Consider the following 18,406-nt stretch of genomic DNA (forward strand, 5'->3'; position numbering starts at 1 on the left):
GTCAGTGTGGAGGTCAGAGTGGAGGTCAGAGTGGAGGTCAGAGTGGAGGTCAGAGTGGAGGTTAGCGTAGAGGTCAGAGTGGAGGTCAGAGTGGAGGTCAGAGTGGAGGTCAGTGTGGAGGTCAGTGTGGAGGTCAGTGTGGAGGTCAGAGTGGAGGTCAGAGTGGAGGTCAGAGTGGAGGTCAGAGTGGAGGTTAGCGTAGAGGTCAGCGTGGAGGTCAGTGTGGAGGTCAGAGTGGAGGTCAGAGTGGAGGTCAGAGTGGAGGTCAGTGTGGAGGTCAGTGTGGAGGTCAGAGTGGAGGTCAGAGTGGAGGTCAGTGTGGAGGTCAGTGTGGAGGTCAGAGTGGAGGTCAGTGTGGAGGTCAGAGTGGAGGTCAGAGTGGAGGTCAGAGTGGAGGTTAGCGTAGAGGTCATAGTGGAGGTCAGAATGGAGGTCAGAGTGGAGGTCAGAGTAGAGGTCAGAGTAGAGGTCAGAGTGGAGGTCAGAGTGGAGGTGTATATTACCAGTAGCTGCTGGTAGAGACGGGGGTCTGGCAGCCAAACAGCAGCATGTGGTGGACGGTGTCCATGCTGGCGTGAGGAATGAAGTCAACTGAAGACACAAAAGTAAAAATATTTAATACTTCATGAGTCACTTTAAACTCACTGATGGTTTCTGGAGAGGACACAGGACAGAGGACACAGGACACAGAGGATACTGGACAGAGGACACAGGACACAGAGGATACTGGACAGAGGACACAGAGGATACAGGACACAGAGGATACAGGACAGAGGACACAGGACAGAGGACACAGGACAGAGGACAAAGGACAGAGGACACAGGACACAGAGGATACAGGACAGAGGACACATTACACAGAGTATACAGGACAGAGAACACAGGACACAGAGGATACAGGACAGAGGACACAGGGGATACAGGACAGAGGACACAGGACAGAGGACAAAGGACAGAGGACACAGGACACAGAGGATACAGGACAGAGGACACATTACACAGAGTATACAGGACAGAGGACACAGGACACAGAGGATACAGGACAGAGGACAGAGGACACAGGACACAGAGGATACAGGACAGAGGACACAGGACACAGAGGATACAGGACAGAGGACACAGGACAGAGGACAAAGAGGACACAGGACAAAGAGGATACAGGACAGAGGACAAAGAGGACACAGGACAAAGAGGACACAGGACAGAGGACAAAGAGGACACAGGACAAAGAGGATACAGGACAGAGGACACAGGACAGAGGACAAAGAGGACACAGGACAGAAGACACAGAGGACAAAGCAAATATAGATTTAAAGTTTCTCAATGTCCTGATCTGATAGAATGATTGATAGTGTGATTGATAGTGTGATTGATTGTGTGATTGATTGATTGTGTGATTGATTGTGTGATTGATTGTGTGATTGATTGATAGTGTGATTGATTGTGTGATTGATTGATAGTGTGATTGATAGTGTGATTGATTGTGTGATTGATTGTGTGATTGATTGATAGTGTGATTGATTGTGTGATTGATTGATAGTGTGATTGATTGTGTGATTGATAGTGTGATTGATTGTGTGATTGATTGATAGTGTGATTGATTGTGTGATTGATTGATAGTGTGATTGATTGTGTGATTGATTGTGTGATTGATTGTGTGATTGATAGTGTGATTGAGGGGAACAATAAGGACGTATTAAAGGACTCACCGATAAAAGCATCTCGACTCGTGGGCACAGGAAACGACGTGCAGAGGTAAGTGTCCGACTGAAACACAAACACAGAGGAAAATTATTTAACTTACACGCCGCTCAGCTCGGCGCTCAGCGCTCAGCTCGGCGCTCAGCTCGGCGCTCAGCGCTCAGATGACGCACAACAAATAGACAGTAATGTGTTGGAGAGAGGCGTGTAGCGTCCTGTCAGACTCACCCCTGCCGGGACGACTCCGGGCATCCGAACGTCCACAGAGAAGTTGTGAGAGTTTGTGAAGTCCTTATTGGTCCGTGACACACAGGAGGCGGAGTCTGTCGTGACGCCTTCCTGAGACCTGAGCGAGGAAAGAAGGCTTTCAGAACTGTTTTTAGACCCCCTCTGATAAACTGACTGACTGACTGGTTCACTGGTTCACTGGTCTACTGGTTCACTGGTCTACTGGTTCACTGGTCTACTGGTTCACTAGTCTACTGGTCTACTGGTTCACTGGTCTACTGGTCTACTGGTTCACTGGACTACTGGTTCACTGGTCTACTGGACTACTGGTTCACTGGTTCACTGGTCTACTGGTCTACTGGTTCACTGATTCACTGGTTCACTGGTCTACTGGTCTACTGGTTCACTGGTTCACTGGTCTACTGGTTCACTGGTCTACTGGTTCACTGGTCTACTGGTTCACTGGTCTACTGGTCTACTGGTCTACTGGTCTACTGGTCTACTGGTTCACTGGTTCACTGGTTCACTGGATCACTGGATCACTGGTCTACTGGCTCACTGGTCTACTGGTCTACTGGTTCACTGGTTCACTGGTCGACTGGTCTACTGGTTCATGTGTCCCACTGGACTGCGGTCAAAAACTGTGACAATAAAGGGTTAAAAATAAAGTCATGCACCATGTTTAGATTAACTGACTTGATGCTGAAGTCTGATTCACACACTGAGGATGTTTCTACACCGAAGCCCCGTTTCCACCCAGCAGTCCGGTACGGATCGGTACGGATCGGTACGGATTGGTTCAGTTTGGTTCGATTAAGTCTGATCCCTGTTTGGTAGGCGGCGTGTAAGCCAGGTGCCGATAGCCGCTATGTAGCATTATATGGTAGCAGCTAACTGCTAACAGCTAACCGCTAACTAACAAATTCAACAAAGAAGAAAAACGCTACACAAACAAAACGAACACCGGAGACATCCAGCAGGTCATCTCTGTCTCTGTCTCTGTCACTGTCTCTGTCACTGTCTCTGTCTCTGTCTCTCTCTGTCTCTGTCACTGTCTCTGTCTCTCTCTGTCACTGTCTCTGTCTCTCTCTGTCTCTGTCACTGTCTCTGTCACTGTCTCTCTCTGTCTCTGTCACTGTCTCTGTCTCTCTCTGTCTCTGTCACTGTCTCTGTCTGTCTCTGTCTCTCTCTGTCTCTGTCTCTCTCTGTCTCTGTCACTGTCTCTGTCTCTCTCTGTCTCTGTCACTGTCTCTCTCTGTCTCTGTCTCTCTCTGTCTCTGTCACTGTCTCTGTCTCTCTCTGTCTCTGTCTCTCTCTGTCTCTCTCTGTCTCTGTCACTGTCTCTCTCTGTCACTGTCTCTGTCTCTCTCTGTCACTGTCTCTGTCACTGTCTCTGTCACTGTCTCTGTCTCTGTCTCTCTCTGTCTCTGTCTCTCTCTGTCTCTGTCTGTCTCTGTCTCTCTCTGTCTCTGTCTCTCTCTGTCTCTGTCTGTCTCTGTCTCTGTCATGTGACTCTTCATGTTGTCTCTTTGTTCCCGCGTGATCTCGTAGTTCTCCCGTGATCTGTGTACAGCTGATCATCACTATCAAACGAAGCGCAGCATGCCAATTGTATGTGTGACTGAAACATAAGAAGCGTGATGATGTCACCTCTGGACTCTGTGCAGGGGGCGGAGTCTCTGCAGGCTGTGACTCTGACAGATGAAGAGCAGCACGAACAGCACGCTCGCGCCCATCTTGCCTGTGGACGTCTCAGCTCGCGCTGCTTTCTGGGCACCTTTCTACTGTAAACACAAAACACAGCCTGTCAGTTCGCCGGGGGGGGGGGGGGGGGTAGACGGGGGGGGGGGGGGGGGGACGAGACGGAGCTGCTGTCACACCTGTTACCTGGCTCAGGTGGAGGAGGAGGAGGACAGGGCGTGGTTGGAAGGAGGTTAATGCTCCTGCATGTTGTTTCTGTGTGAGACACACAAACACGTGTTACTGACGCTCCCTCCTGTTACCGTGGTGATACCTGCGTCTGTGTTTGGAATGATTCTCTCTGCCGCCGACAAGGAGGGTTTTTCCAGCTCCGCCCACTTTTCCCACGAGCACAAAGTAACACACACACACAACCTGCTGTTACACACACACATGTTTACACCTTACAGTTGCACAAATAATTTCCACATTGGTGCAAACATTGCACAACTTTATAACCACACACACACACACACACACACACACACACACACACACACACACCCCTGGAGAACACACACACCTGGAGAACACACACACACACACACACACACACACACACACACACACACACACACACACCCCTGGAGAACACACACACCTGGAGAACACACACACACACACACACACACACACACACACACCTGGAGAACACACACACACACACACACACACACACACACACACACACACACACACACACCTGGAGAACACACACACACACACACACACACACACCTGGAGAACACACACACACACCTGGAGTGGACTGAAATGAGGACAGATGGATTTAAAGTGTTTCATCACCTGCTGAGTTTCTAAATGAACAAACTGTCTTCATGTCACAACGAATGAACACATGACGCTGGGTTTCAACATGGCGTCTTTAGAGTGGCGCCCTTCACCAGACGCCCCGAGCACCTTTAACCACCAGGTTAGAGCCTATCAGACGCACCTTTAACCACCAGGTTAGAGCCTATCAGACGCACCTTTAACCACCAGGTTAGAGCCTATCAGACGCACCTTTAACCACCAGGTTAGAGCCTATCAGACGCACCTTTAACCACCAGGTTAGAGCCTATCAGACGCACCTTTAACCACCAGGTTAGAGCCTATCAGACGCACCTTTAACCACCAGGTTAGAGCCTATCAGACGCACCTTTAACCACCAGGTTAGAGTCTATCAGACGCACCTTTAACCACCAGGTTAGAGTCTATCAGACGCACCTTTAACCACCAGGTTAGAGCCTATCAGACGCACCTTTAACCACCAGGTTAGAGTCTATCAGACGCACCTTTAACCACCAGGTTAGAGCCTATCAGACGCACCTTTAACCACCAGGTTAGAGCCTATCAGACGCACCTTTAACCACCAGGTTAGAGCCTATCAGACGCACCTTTAACCACCAGGTTAGAGCCTATCAGACGCACCTTTAACCACCAGGTTAGAGTCTATCAGACGCACCTTTAACCACCAGGTTAGAGTCTATCAGACGCACCTTTAACCACCAGGTTAGAGCCTATCAGACGCACCTTTAACCACCAGGTTAGAGCCTATCAGACGCACCTTTAACCACCAGGTTAGAGCCTATCAGACGCACCTTTAACCACCAGGTTAGAGTCTATCAGACGCACCTTTAACCACCAGGTTAGAGCCTATCAGACGCACCTTTAACCACCAGGTTAGAGCCTATCAGACGCACCTTTAACCACCAGGTTAGAGCCTATCAGACGCACCTTTAACCACCAGGTTAGAGTCTATCAGACGCACCTTTAACCACCAGGTTAGAGTCTATCAGACGCACCTTTAACCACCAGGTTAGAGCCTATCAGACGCACCTTTAACCACCAGGTTAGAGCCTATCAGACGCACCTTTAACCACCAGGTTAGAGTCTATCAGACGCACCTTTAACCACCAGGTTAGAGTCTATCAGACGCACCTTTAACCACCAGGTTAGAGCCTATCAGACGCACCTTTAACCACCAGGTTAGAGCCTATCAGACGCACCTTTAACCACCAGGTTAGAGTCTATCAGACGCACCTTTAACCACCAGGTTAGAGCCTATCAGACGCACCTTTAACCACCAGGTTAGAGCCTATCAGACGCACCTTTAACCACCAGGTTAGAGTCTATCAGACGCACCTTTAACCACCAGGTTAGAGTCTATCAGACGCACCTTTAACCACGTGCATTAAGGTCAGTATTTCACCGCCATGCACTGGAAAGATCAGGCGAATGTTTGACTAATAGGAAGAAGCAACAGTTGGTATGAGAGCGAGTCCTCTGATTGGCTGACTCCAGAGCTGTGCAGCTGGTCACGGCGTTCCCGTGTGGGTGTCATAAAGCGATCTGAATCTCAGTTCATTACACCGTCATACTCGCTGATGTAAAATGATCCGCCCTCTGATTGGATGCTGCGTGTCTCCATCATGTGAAGATGACTCATCTGTGTGTTCAGTCACTGAGCAGGAAGAAGAAGAGGAGGGGGGCGGGGCCGCTCCACTGACGTCACAACCCTCTGAAACCTGAGCAGAAACTATGGAAACAGGTTCCTCCCCCTCACGAACCACAGCACGTCCTCCCCCATCATCAATTTAATATGAGCTGGTATTATTATTACTGAGCTTTTATTCTGAAAGGATCCGATAAAAGCTGATAACAGGAAAATGTTTCTGACAGCTGGATCCATAAAAACATCTGTTTAACTACAGACAGGTGATGAAGGGTTAACTACAGACAGGTGATGAAGGGTTAACTACAGACAGGTGATGAAGGGTTAACTACAGACAGGTGATGAAGGGTTAACTACAGACAGGTGATGAAGGGTTAACTACATACAGGTGATGAAGGGTTAACTACAGACAGGTGTCTGTATTAGCGCGGAGCTAACACAGCTAACACAGCTAACACACAAACAGCTGCTTATTACAGAAGCTAACAGTTAGCAGAGGCTAATAACGGTTAATGACGGTGTCGTAGTTAAGCTATGGCTAGCTGTGTGTGTGTGTGTGTGTGTGTGAGTGTGTGTGAGTGTGTGTGTGTGTGTGTGTGTGTGTGTGTGTGTGAGTGTGTGTGTGTGTGTGTGTGTGTGTGTGTGAGTGGTATTAACACTTTAAACATCGAGTCTGAGCTGAATGCAGTTTCATTAAAGGAGGATAAAGTGGAGCTAATGTTAGCTTCATTAGCTTCATTAGCTTCATTAGCTCCTCGGCATGTTACAGAGAGAGCTGAAAATCTTACCTGGACGCTGTCGGTGACGCTTCAGACCTCCTATGCAGCTCCTGGAGAGAGGAGGAGAAGAGTGTGTGTGTGTGTGTGTGTCAGGGAGGAGGAGAAGAGTGTGTGTGTGTGTGTGTGTGTGTGTGTGTGTCAGGGAGGAGGAGAAAACTGAGCATAACAACAAGCACACATCCGCTCGTTTCAGCCATCGGAGCTCCTCCTCTCAGAAGCTGCAGCAGCTGAACACAGACATCATGTTCATCACGTTTAACCAGACAGGAGCTTTAAAAAGACACCAAGCAACACGTTTTATTCCACTAACAAGAAGAGTCCATCAGTACTAACTCATCCATTCACACACTGATGGTAGAGGCTGCTGCAGAGTGAAGAGTCCATCAGTATGAACTCATCCATTCACACACTGATGGTAGAGGCTGCTGCAGAGTGAAGAGTCCATCAGTATGAACTCATCCATTCAGACACATTCACACACTGATGGTAGAGGCTGCTGCAGAGTAAAGAGTCCATCAGTATGAACTCATCCATTCACACACATTCACACACTGATGGTAGAGGCTGCTGCAGAGTAAAGAGTCCATCAGTATGAACTCATCCATTCACACACATTCACACACTGATGGTAGAGGCTGCTGCAGAGTAAAGAGTCCATCAGTATGAACTCATCCATTCACACACATTCACACACTGATGGTAGAGGCTGCTGCAGAGTAAAGAGTCCATCAGTATGAACTCATCCATTCATACACATTCACACACTGATGGTAGAGGCTGCTGCAGAGTCCATCAGTATGAACTCATCCATTCACACACATTCACACACTGATGGTAGAGGCTGCTGCAGAGTCCATCAGTATTAACTCATCCATTCATACACATTCACACACTGATGGTAGAGGCTGCTGCAGAGTCCATCAGTATTAACTCATCCATTCAGACACATTCACACACTGATGGTAGAGGCTGCTGCAGAGTAAAGAGTCCATCAGTATGAACTCATCCATTCAGACACATTCACACACTGATGGTAGAGGCTGCTGCAGAGTAAAGAGTCCATCAGTATGAACTCATCCATTCACACACATTCACACACTGATGGTAGAGGCTGCTGCAGAGTAAAGAGTCCATCAGTATGAACTCATCCATTCACACACATTCACACACTGATGGTAGAGGCTGCTGCAGAGTAAAGAGTCCATCAGTATGAACTCATCCATTCACACACATTCACACACTGATGGTAGAGGCTGCTGCAGAGTAAAGAGTCCATCAGTATGAACTCATCCATTCACACACATTCACACACTGATGGTAGAGGCTGCTGCAGAGTAAAGAGTCCATCAGTATGAACTCATCCATTCACACACATTCACACACTGATGGTAGAGGCTGCTGCAGAGTAAAGAGTCCATCAGTATGAACTCATCCATTCATACACATTCACACACTGATGGTAGAGGCTGCTGCAGAGTCCATCAGTATGAACTCATCCATTCACACACATTCACACACTGATGGTAGAGGCTGCTGCAGAGTCCATCAGTATTAACTCATCCATTCATACACATTCACACACTGATGGTAGAGGCTGCTGCAGAGTCCATCAGTATTAACTCATCCATTCAGACACATTCACACACTGATGGTAGAGGCTGCTGCAGAGTAAAGAGTCCATCAGTATGAACTCATCCATTCAGACACATTCACACACTGATGGTAGAGGCTGCTGCAGAGTAAAGAGTCCATCAGTATGAACTCATCCATTCACACACATTCACACACTGATGGTAGAGGCTGCTGCAGAGTAAAGAGTCCATCAGTATGAACTCATCCATTCACACACATTCACACACTGATGGTAGAGGCTGCTGCAGAGTAAAGAGTCCATCAGTATGAACTCATCCATTCATACACATTCACTCACTGATGGTAGAGGCTGCAGCAGAGTAAAGAGTCCATCAGTATGAACTCATCCATTCACTCACTGATGGTAGAGGCTGCTGTACATTTTTTTCTGACTTATATTTGGTTGTTTTCTCAACAGCTCTACCTTTGTGTCATGTCAGGATAACTGGCCTCTTATTTAAGACAAGTTTTAGTTGTTTCTTTGAGAACTTCATATCATGGGAAACTCAAGTATTATTAAATGTATAGGAATATGTCCTCTTACAAACCAAATGTTTAGACTAACCTAAACAGACATCCTTCTAAAAATCAAATGATATTAAGCTCTGTCCTCCAGATCTGAAGAAAGTAACTCGTCATCACAGGAAACCAGTGAAATAGGTAAAGATTTACTGGTTAATGGGAAACAGGAGTTGAATAAACATTGTTAAAGCTTCTCTGTGAAACCACGGCAACGAAAGACAAGTCCCAGACTAAATCAAATATTTGCTTGTAATTGTTTTTAATCATCAACATTGGCAGAGTACCATTTTATTACACTGGATTTATTTTTGAAACTACCAACTTAAGTGTTTAAAAGAGACTTTTTTATAAAGCACAAAAAGTATGTTGTCCTTCTTTTTGTCTTCATCTAACATCTTGTTCTGTGTTTTAGGCTTCATGATAATTAGTGTGAAAATCATCCCTTTGTTCAGACATGTGGGAGCGAAGCTTTACACACTCCTCTCTCTCTTTTAATATATATATATATATATATAGTGAACCATATACATAATATTAAAACACTAGCCAGGAGGTGGCGACAGTGAAACCGTCTAAAAGAGGCTTTTATTGTGAAACACGGACAGGAAGCAGTTTACCTGACCCGGTGATTGTTGTAGAATTAGCACAGAGCTAAGTGAGGACACAGATTAATATGAGGGATTAAATGTACCTGTTCAGGTCGTCACCGTGTCTGCTGAACATAAACAGCATGTGAGTTAACTATTAAATATAAATCAATACTCTTACAGATCAATCATGTAGCTTTAGCGGAAGTTAGCTTCTCACTACGTGTTTTAAATGACGTTAGGTTCCCAGTCACAGTTTTTATTTCTGTTTATATTCCTATATCCGGGGTATTTTCTTCTTTGTTTCTGAGTTTACCTCAATTTAAATGTTTGCTTTCTTTCAGTGTTTTTGCGCGTCTCTTCTTGTAACTACGGTACCGGTGCCCTCAGGGCCCAAAAAGGTTCAAAGCAAACTAACTGAATTTACCTCGTCAGCTATAGATGATAAATAATGACATGCCTTCAAATATCACTCAGATGTTCATATAATGAATAAGGGGGCTTATGTGAAATGGACTTTCAGTGTTTTTGAACTTTGTGTAACCTGAGAGTCTTAATGTGAAATAAATCATCAGTTCTTTGTTTGTGGTCTGAAGGTCAGAAGTCTGACGTCACAGAGACAATGCTCCGTTTCTAATGTGCTCTCCTTGTGATGTCACAGTGGGACCCTCCCGTCCCCTGAAATCTCCACCCATGGACTCTACCGCCAGACAAGAGATAAACTTTATTCTCTCTACAGAGGAGTGATGTCTGCTGGGAAAACTCAGGGGGCGGGGCTTATTGTATTTAAAGAGACACACACACCAAAACAGAGCGTTAAGAGAGCTGGTTTCTACAGGGTCACGAACCTCCTCTGCTGCTTCATTCAGGTTATATTTGGACCAAAGCTCAGAAACACTGATGTTTCATTCAGACCACAGGGGGGCGCTGTTAGGAAAGAGGGAGAATATGTCCCCTTTAAACATGAGGCTCCGTCTGAATAGATGAAATGTTTAATATATGTCTGCAGTTAAAGGACCGCAGTAAAAGAGAGAGACTGAGAGATGACTGTCTTTGCACAAGAAGAAGATGTTGCCCCTGCTTCTGTGTAATTCAAACAGCGTGCAGGGGTGTGTCTGCACGCTGTAAAGAGTCCATCCGTCTGCACGCTGTAAAGAGTCCATCAGTCTGCACGCTGTAAAGAGTCCATCAGTCTGCACGCTGTAAAGAGTCCATCAGTCTGCATGATATCAGGTGTCTGGACTGTTTGTCATGGTTTGGTTTTGTTTCTGTATTTAATCTTGTTTTAGTTTTCATTATTTCCCTCGTGTTCTGTGTGTGATTCCTAGTGTGGTTTACTTTAGTCCTGAGTGTCTCTCTGTGTCCTGCTATGTTGCCTGTTAGTTTATTTCCTGTCTTGTGTTTTAAGTCTTTAGTGTTTCCTGTTTTATTTTGTAGATCTGGTTTTGGTGGTGTCAGTATCAGGTTGTACTTTGTACTTGTCTTCAGTGTTCTGGTCTTGTGTTCTTTGTTCCTTGTGTTTCCTGCCTTTGTGATGACCCTGATGTTCCTCACCTGTCTCGTTAGTCTCACCTGTGTCTGATTACCCTGATGTTCCTCACCTGTCTCGTTAGTCTCACCTGTGTCTGATTACCCCTCGTCTATTTAGTCTCTATGTTTGCCTCAGTCTCTTGTCGGTTCATTGTCTTGTCTTATGTTGGTTGTCGTGGCCTGTGGTTCTTCTCCCTGCTCACTGTGTTTCCTCCTCTCCTGTTTCCTACCTGGAACGTGACACTGCTATTGTTGTTGCTGTGGTATCAGGCAGGTATTGTCTGAATCATATCAAACTGTAATTATCGGTGTGATCGATGTTTCCTCCCCAGGTCGTGATGTCTCCCAGCAGCAGTGCGATGTCCCACAGCATGCCTGTGGTCGCTGTGTGTCTGGCTGCTCTGCTGCTTTCTAACCTGCTGCTCTACCTGTACCTGGACGCTCTGTATCACCCTGAAGAACACCTGCTGTCCTCTGGGGACGGCTGTCCAACCGGACACTTTAAGATGACCACCATGAGGAACTGCACGCCCTGGCTCACGTGTGCTCAGATCACAGCCGAGGTCCGTTCGCTGAAGCTGATTGGACAAGGAGCTGTTAAAAAGGTACACTGAGTTTTTTTCAGTAAGTCACCTGGCCCCCTTCCCCTCTCACCTGTCCCTGTTTGTGTCCTCAGGTGTACCTCTCGGAGTGGAGGGGTCAGAAGGTGGCTCTTTCCAGCTTGTCCTCTCCTGATTACTTGGATGACTTCCTTCACGGCGTGTCGATGCTTCAGGCTCTGCAGGCTCCTCAGGTGGTGCAACTGGTGGGTTTTTGCCTTTCAGACCATACTCAGGTCACAGAGTACCACCCGCTGGGCTCCCTGCTGAACCTGGAGACTGTCTTCTCTCAGGAGCAGCATCACAGACACAACACCTGGCAGGTGAGACTGCAGTTGGCCCAGGAGTATGTGTCCATGCTGGCCTTCCTGCACAGCAGCCCTGCTGGCTGCAGGGTGATGTGTGACTCCAATAGTCTGGAGAAGACTCTGTCTCAGGTGCTGCTGACGGCACAGCTCCACCTGGTGGTGAACGACCTGGACGCGCTGCCTCTAGTGGACCACTCCTCAGGTCTGCTGGTAAAGTGTGGGCACCGGGAGCTGACGGGGGACTTTGTGGCCCCAGAGCAGCGGTGGCCCTTCAAAGAGGAGGCGTTCTCAGACTTGCACATGGCGCCGTACGACGAGAAGACAGACATCTGGAAGATCCCCGATGTCACACAGTACCTGATGGGACGGGTACCTGGAGGAGACCTGGTCCACTTCCACCTGTTCCAAATCCACAAGATGTGTAAGCAAGTGGATCCAAAGCTCCGCCCCTCAGCGCAGGACGTTCTGCTTGTGTACAGATCAGTATATGGTAGCATGGTGAGGGACAGCGCTGCAGCCAGAGACATGTTATAGAGCTCTATGAAAATAATCTGGTCTAATAAAAAATCCAAAAGAAACCAAACATCTGTGTTCTGTTTACTGATGTTACATTCACTTCTTTAAAACATAAATAACTGATATCATGATTTTAATCATGATTTTCACCATGGCCTCCTCAGAAAGTCTATTGACTGTGAAACATTAATCACTGATTATTACCGCTTCATCTGACCACCATGTTTTACCATGACACTAAGGCTTCACTCTCACTGTGTGATGAGTGTATATTTACAGTGTAGAGCAGTGAGTGTATATTTACAGTGTAGAGCAGTGAGTGTATATTTACAGTGTAGAACATTAAGTGTATATTTACAGTGTAGAGCAGTGAGTGTATATTTACAGTGTAGAACATTAAGTGTATATTTACAGTGTAGAGCAGTGAGTGTATATTTACAGTGTAGAACAGTGAGTGTATATTTACAGTGTAGTGCAGTGAGTATATTTACAGTGTAGAACATTGAGTGTATATTTACAGTGTAGAGCAGTAAGTGTATATTTACAGTGTAGAACATTGAGTGTATATTTACAGTGTAGAACAGTGAGTGTATATTTACAGTGTAGAACAGTAAGTGTATATTTACAGTGTAGAACATTGAGTGTATATTTACAGTGTAGAGCAGTAAGTGTATATTTACAGTGTAGTGCAGTGAGTGTATATTTACAGTGTAGATCATTGAGTGTATATTTACAGTGTAGAACATTGAGTGTATATTTACAGTGTAGAGCAGTAAGTGTATATTTACAGTGTAGTGCAGTGAGTGTATATTTACAGTGTAGATCATTGAGTGTATATTTACAGTGTAGAGCAGTAAGTGTATATTTACAGTGTAGTGCAGTGAGTGTATATTTACAGTGTAAAGCAGTGAGTGTATATTTACAGTGTAGTGCAGTGAGTCTTTATTTACAGTGTAGAACAGTGAGTGTATATTTACAGTGTAGAACAGTGAGTGTATATTTACAGTGTAGTGCAGTGAGTGTATATTTACAGTGTAGAACATTAAGTGTATATTTACAGTGTAGAGCAGTGAGTGTATATTTACAGTGTAGAACAGTAAGTGTATATTTACAGTGTAGAGCAGTGAGTGTATATTTACAGTGTAGAACAGTGAGTGTATATTTACAGTGTAGTGCAGTGAGTGTATATTTACAGTGTAGAACAGTGAGTGTATATTTACAGTGTAGAACATTAAGTGTATATTTACAGTGTAGAACAGTGAGTGTATATTTACAGTGTAGAACATTGAGTGTATATTTACAGTGTAGAGCAGTGAGTGTATATTTACAGTGTAGAACATTAAGTGTATATTTACAGTGTAGTGCAGTGAGTGTATATTTACAGTGTAGAACATTAAGTGTATATTTACAGTGTAGAGCAGTGAGTGTATATTTACAGTGTAGAGCAGTGTATATTTACAGTGTAGAACAGTGAGTGTATATTTACAGTGTAATGCAGTGAGTGTATATTTACAGTGTAGAGCAGTGAGTGTATATTTACAGTGTAGAACAGTGAGTGTATATTTACAGTGTAGAGCAGTGAGTGTATATTTACAGTGTAGAGCAGTGAGTGTATATTTACAGTGTAGAGCAGTGAGTGTATATTTACAGTGTAGAGCAGTGAGTGTATATTTACAGTGTAGAACAGTGAGTGTATATTTACAGTGTAGTGCAGTAAGTGCATATTTACAGTGTAGTGCAGTAAGTGCATAGCTCATTGGGGGCGTGGCTTGTTCAGAAGTGAAAGTAAAAGTAGTTACAGATATACAACGCGGCCAGTCTGACGGTTTGTCGAAGTTTCCAACTTGACTTTATTCATCTGTTTGTTCTTCGATCATCAGCTGCTCTTCCTCATAGTGAAGATGATGCACAGTGTGAACGCCTGTGAGCAGCAGGGGGGGGGCTTCAGCTTCGAGAACAGCTGCAGGTAAATCCACACGGAACCCCCCCACACCTTCTAAAGAAACGTGAGCTTGTCTGAACCCTCAGGTGTACCTTCAGGTGAAAACATGTCGGCTTGTTTGAGTTTGTTTCACCTTTCATGTTTTTATATTCAAACTGTGAACGGACCAATCAGAGCTCTGTTACCGGGTAAAACATGCTTTAGAGGGATTTACGAGAAATGATTGAACGATTGTAACAGAAAGTTTAAATCAACACTCATAACTCTCTCTCTCTCTCTTTCTCCCCCCCCCCTCTCTCTCTCCCCCCCCCCCCTCTCTCTCTCCCCCCCCCCCCCCCGTCAGAAACGGCGTGTTGGAGTCGAGTTTGTCTGATCTTGGCTACAAATCTCCCAAAGCCAGAAAGACGGGGACGACGATCGCTGGGATTATTTATAAAGTGAAGGAAACACTGTTCAAATACTGATTATTATTATTATTATTGTTGTTATTATTATTGTTATTATTATTATTATTATTGTCGTCTTGCAAACAGAAGTTTCCACTTTGATCTGATTCTGACCTCATGACATGGATACCTGTTTGTTGCGTCCCCTTCAGGACGGAGTGATTCTGGGAGCAGACACCCGAGCCACAGACGACATGGTGGTGGCCGACAAGAACTGCATGAAGATTCACTTCATCGCTCCAAACATCTAGTGAGTCCAGCTCAGGTTGTGGGGGAGGGGCCTAATGTGAGCCCTGCTCATGGGGCCCCTGGAGACGTGATGGAGGATTCTTTCATCAGAACCGCCTCCTCGTGTGTGTGTTACAGCTGCTGTGGAGCGGGTGTGGCTGCGGACGCAGACGTCACCACCCAAATCATGGCGTCCAACGTTGAACTGCACATGCTCAACACAGGGCGACCACCGCTTGTCGCCATGGTGACCCGGCAGCTCAAACAGATGCTGTTCAGGTGAGAGTAGCCGAGATCAGTGATGGTCATAAAAGTATCATCATCTTCACTGATTGGTCCTCCTCCTCCTCCTCCTCCTCCTCCTCCTCCTCCCCCTCCTCCTCCCCCTCCTCCTCCTCCTCCTATTCCCCCCCTCCCCCTCCTCCTCCCCCCCTCCTCCTCCTCCCCCCCCCCTCCTCCTCCTCCTCCCCCCCTCCTCCTCCCCCCCCTCCTCCTCCTCCTCCTCCTCCTCCTCCTCCTCCCCCTCCTCCTCCCCCTCCTCCTCCTCCTCCTATTCCCCCCCCCTCCCCCTCCTCCTCCCCCCCCTCCTCCTCCTCCCCCTCCTCCCCCCCCTCCTCCTCCTCCTCCTCCTCCTCCTCCTCCCCCTCCTCCTCCCCCCCCTCCTCCTCCCCCTCCTCCTCCTCCTCCTCCTCCTTCATCAGGGAGTTTATTTAGGAAACAGCAGAATTAAACGCTCCCTTTCATGTGTCTCACGACCTCGAAGTGAAAGAAGCTTTTTAAAATACAAATAAAGAAGAAGACGAAAAGAACCGTGTGTGTGTGTGTGTGTGTGTGTGTGTGTGTGTGTGTGTGTGTGTTTGCAGGTATCAGGGTCACATTGGGTCGTCTCTGATCGTAGGTGGGGTGGATGTGACCGGACCTCACCTGTACGGTGTTTACCCTCACGGCTCCTATGACAAGCTGCCCTTCGTCACCATGGGTACGCATTCATTCAGGACTCAGTCAGGACTCTTTCAGGACTCAGCCAGGACTCAGTCAGGACTCTTTCAGGACTCAGCCAGGACTCAGTCAGGACTCAGTCAGGACTCAGCCAGGACTCAGTCAGGACTCAGTCAGGACTCAGCCAGGACTCAGTCAGGACTCAGTCAGGACTCAGTCAGGACTCAGTCAGGACTCTTTCAGGACTCTTTCAGGACTCAGTCAGGACTCAGTCAGGACTCTTTCAGGACTCAGTCAGGACTCAGTCAGGACTCAGCCAGGACTCAGTCAGGACTCAGTCAGGACTCAGCCAGGACTCAGTCAGGACTCAGCCAGGACTCAGCCAGGACTCAGTCAGGACTCTTTCAGGACTCTTTCAGGACTCAGTCAGGACTCAGTCAGGACTCAGTCAGGACTCTTTCAGGACTCAGTCAGGACTCTTTCAGAACTCAGCCTGGACTCAGCCAGGACTCAGTCAGGACTCAGCCAGGACTCTTTCAGGACTCTTTCAGGACTCAGTCAGGACTCAGCCAGGACTCAGCCAGGACTCAGTCAGGACTCAGTCAGGACTCTTTCAGGACTCAGCCAGGACTCTTTCAGGACTCAGCCAGGACTCAGTCAGGACTCTTTCAGGACTCTTTCAGGACTCAGTCAGGACTCTTTCAGGACTCTTTCAGGACTCAGTCAGGACTCAGTCAGGACTCAGTCAGGACTCAGTCAGGACTCTTTCAGGACTCAGTCAGGACTCAGTCAGGACTCAGTCAGGACTCAGTCAGGTTGTGGTTGGACTCAGTCTGAGTGTTTGTGTTTCAGGCTCTGGAGCGGCAGCTGCTGTCTCTGTGTTTGAGGACAGATTCAAACTGAACATGGAGGTGAGGCCGACTTAGTCCTTGTTTTTTTAAAAAGCCTCTGCATGTTTCTCACAGTCGTCTTTCTCTGCTCCTCTGTCAGGTGGAGGAGGCGAAGACGCTGGTGCGGGATGCGATCTCTGCAGGTATTTTCTGTGACCTGGGTTCGGGGAGCAACGTGGACCTGTGTGTGATCACTGAGATGGGGGTGGAATACTTACGTGGATACGACCAGCCCACCACCAAAGGGAAGAGGTGAGACCTTACCTGTAACCACAAGAGGAGCTCACCTGCTAACATCTGTTCACACCTGCTAACATCTGTTCACACCTGCTAACATCTGTTCACATCTGTTCACACCTGCTAACATCTGTTCACACCTGCTAACATCTGTTCACACCTGCTAACATCTGTTCACATCTGTTCACACCTGCTAACATCTGTTCACATCTGTTCACACCTGCTAACATCTGTTCACATCTGTTCACACCTGCTAACATCTGTTCACACCTGCTAACATCTGTTCACACCTGCTAACATCTGTTCACACCTGCTAACATCTGTTCACATCTGTTCACACCTGCTAACATCTGTTCACACCTGTTCACACCTGCTAACATCTGTTCACACCTGCTAACATCTGTTCACATCTGTTCACACCTGCTAACATCTGTTCACACCTGCTAACATCTGTTCACATCTGTTCACACCTGCTAACATCTGTTCACACCTGCTAACATCTGTTCACACCTGCTAACATCTGTTCACACCTGCTAACATCTGTTCACACCTGCTAACATCTGTTTACATCTGTTCACACCTGCTAACATCTGTTCACATCTGTTCACACCTGCTAACATCTGTTCACATCTGTTCACATCTGTTCACACCTGCTAACATCTGTTCACACCTGCTAACATCTGTTCACACCTGCTAACATCTGTTCACACCTGCTAACATCTGTTCACATCTGCTAACATCTGTTCACACCTGCTAACATCTGTTCACACCTGCTAACATCTGTTCACATCTGCTAACATCTGTTCACACCTGTCCACATAACACAGTTAATGTTCTGTTTAACTTTAGAAAGACAGCAAATTTAGAAGATTGAACGTTTTTAATTCCTCAGCAGGACATGAATAACCAACACACACACTGTGTGTGTGTGTGTGTGTGTGTGTGTGTGTGTGTGTGTTTCAGAGAGGGACAGTACAGATATAAACCGGGCACCACAGCCGTCCTCACTCAGACTGTGACACCACTGAACCTGGATGTGGTCGATGAATCGGTGGTCGTCATGGAAACACAATAACAACACGATGATTTTTCTTCTCATGTGATTAAAGAAGACGTGAATTCAAACC

At 46.7% G+C, this 18,406-nt stretch overlaps 3 protein-coding genes across 4 annotated transcripts in view; 2 read left to right on the forward strand and 1 right to left on the reverse strand.

Annotated features, from left to right (window-relative positions):
- LOC306819511 (peptidyl-glycine alpha-amidating monooxygenase-like) overlaps window positions 1–7,126 on the reverse strand; it is a gene marked incomplete at its 3' end in the record, with an annotated part of 15,220 nt that extends 8,094 nt beyond the window's left edge. Inside the window, exons 1-6 of the mRNA XM_079373323.1 lie at window positions 6,913–7,126; window positions 3,817–3,885; window positions 3,580–3,703; window positions 1,930–2,047; window positions 1,710–1,767; window positions 504–591 (exon numbers count right to left, since the gene is read on the reverse strand). Of these exons, the coding sequence (XP_079229449.1) occupies window positions 504–591; window positions 1,710–1,767; window positions 1,930–2,047; window positions 3,580–3,665 (350 nt within the window). The remainder of the gene's footprint in view (window positions 1–503; window positions 592–1,709; window positions 1,768–1,929; window positions 2,048–3,579; window positions 3,704–3,816; window positions 3,886–6,912) is intronic.
- A 2,494-nt stretch (window positions 7,127–9,620) lies between these two features.
- On the forward strand, window positions 9,621–12,666 carry pomk (protein O-mannose kinase). 2 transcript variants are annotated; one of them, XM_079373322.1, is made up of 3 exons: window positions 9,621–9,789; window positions 11,507–11,779; window positions 11,851–12,666. In XM_079373322.1, exons 2-3 carry the CDS (start codon window positions 11,513–11,515, stop codon window positions 12,613–12,615), a joined length of 1,032 nt encoding a protein of 343 aa, XP_079229448.1. In that variant the 5' UTR covers window positions 9,621–9,789; window positions 11,507–11,512; the 3' UTR covers window positions 12,616–12,666. The 2 variants fall into 2 exon arrangements, with proteins under 2 accessions (XP_079229448.1, XP_079229447.1); XM_079373321.1 differs by lacking the exon at window positions 9,621–9,789 and adding an exon at window positions 10,151–10,513.
- A 1,703-nt stretch (window positions 12,667–14,369) lies between these two features.
- psmb10 (proteasome 20S subunit beta 10) lies at window positions 14,370–18,404 on the forward strand. The gene is made up of 8 exons (XM_079373324.1): window positions 14,370–14,563; window positions 14,883–14,976; window positions 15,138–15,235; window positions 15,352–15,492; window positions 16,077–16,192; window positions 17,005–17,063; window positions 17,143–17,294; window positions 18,243–18,404. Exons 1-8 carry the CDS (start codon window positions 14,499–14,501, stop codon window positions 18,352–18,354), a joined length of 837 nt encoding a protein of 278 aa, XP_079229450.1. The 5' UTR covers window positions 14,370–14,498; the 3' UTR covers window positions 18,355–18,404.
- The last annotated feature ends 2 nt before the right edge of the window (window positions 18,405–18,406 follow it).

Source organism: Symphodus melops (assembly GCF_947650265.1).
Source record: "Symphodus melops genome assembly, contig: scaffold_308, whole genome shotgun sequence".
Taxonomy (NCBI): Eukaryota; Metazoa; Chordata; class Actinopteri; order Labriformes; family Labridae; genus Symphodus; species Symphodus melops.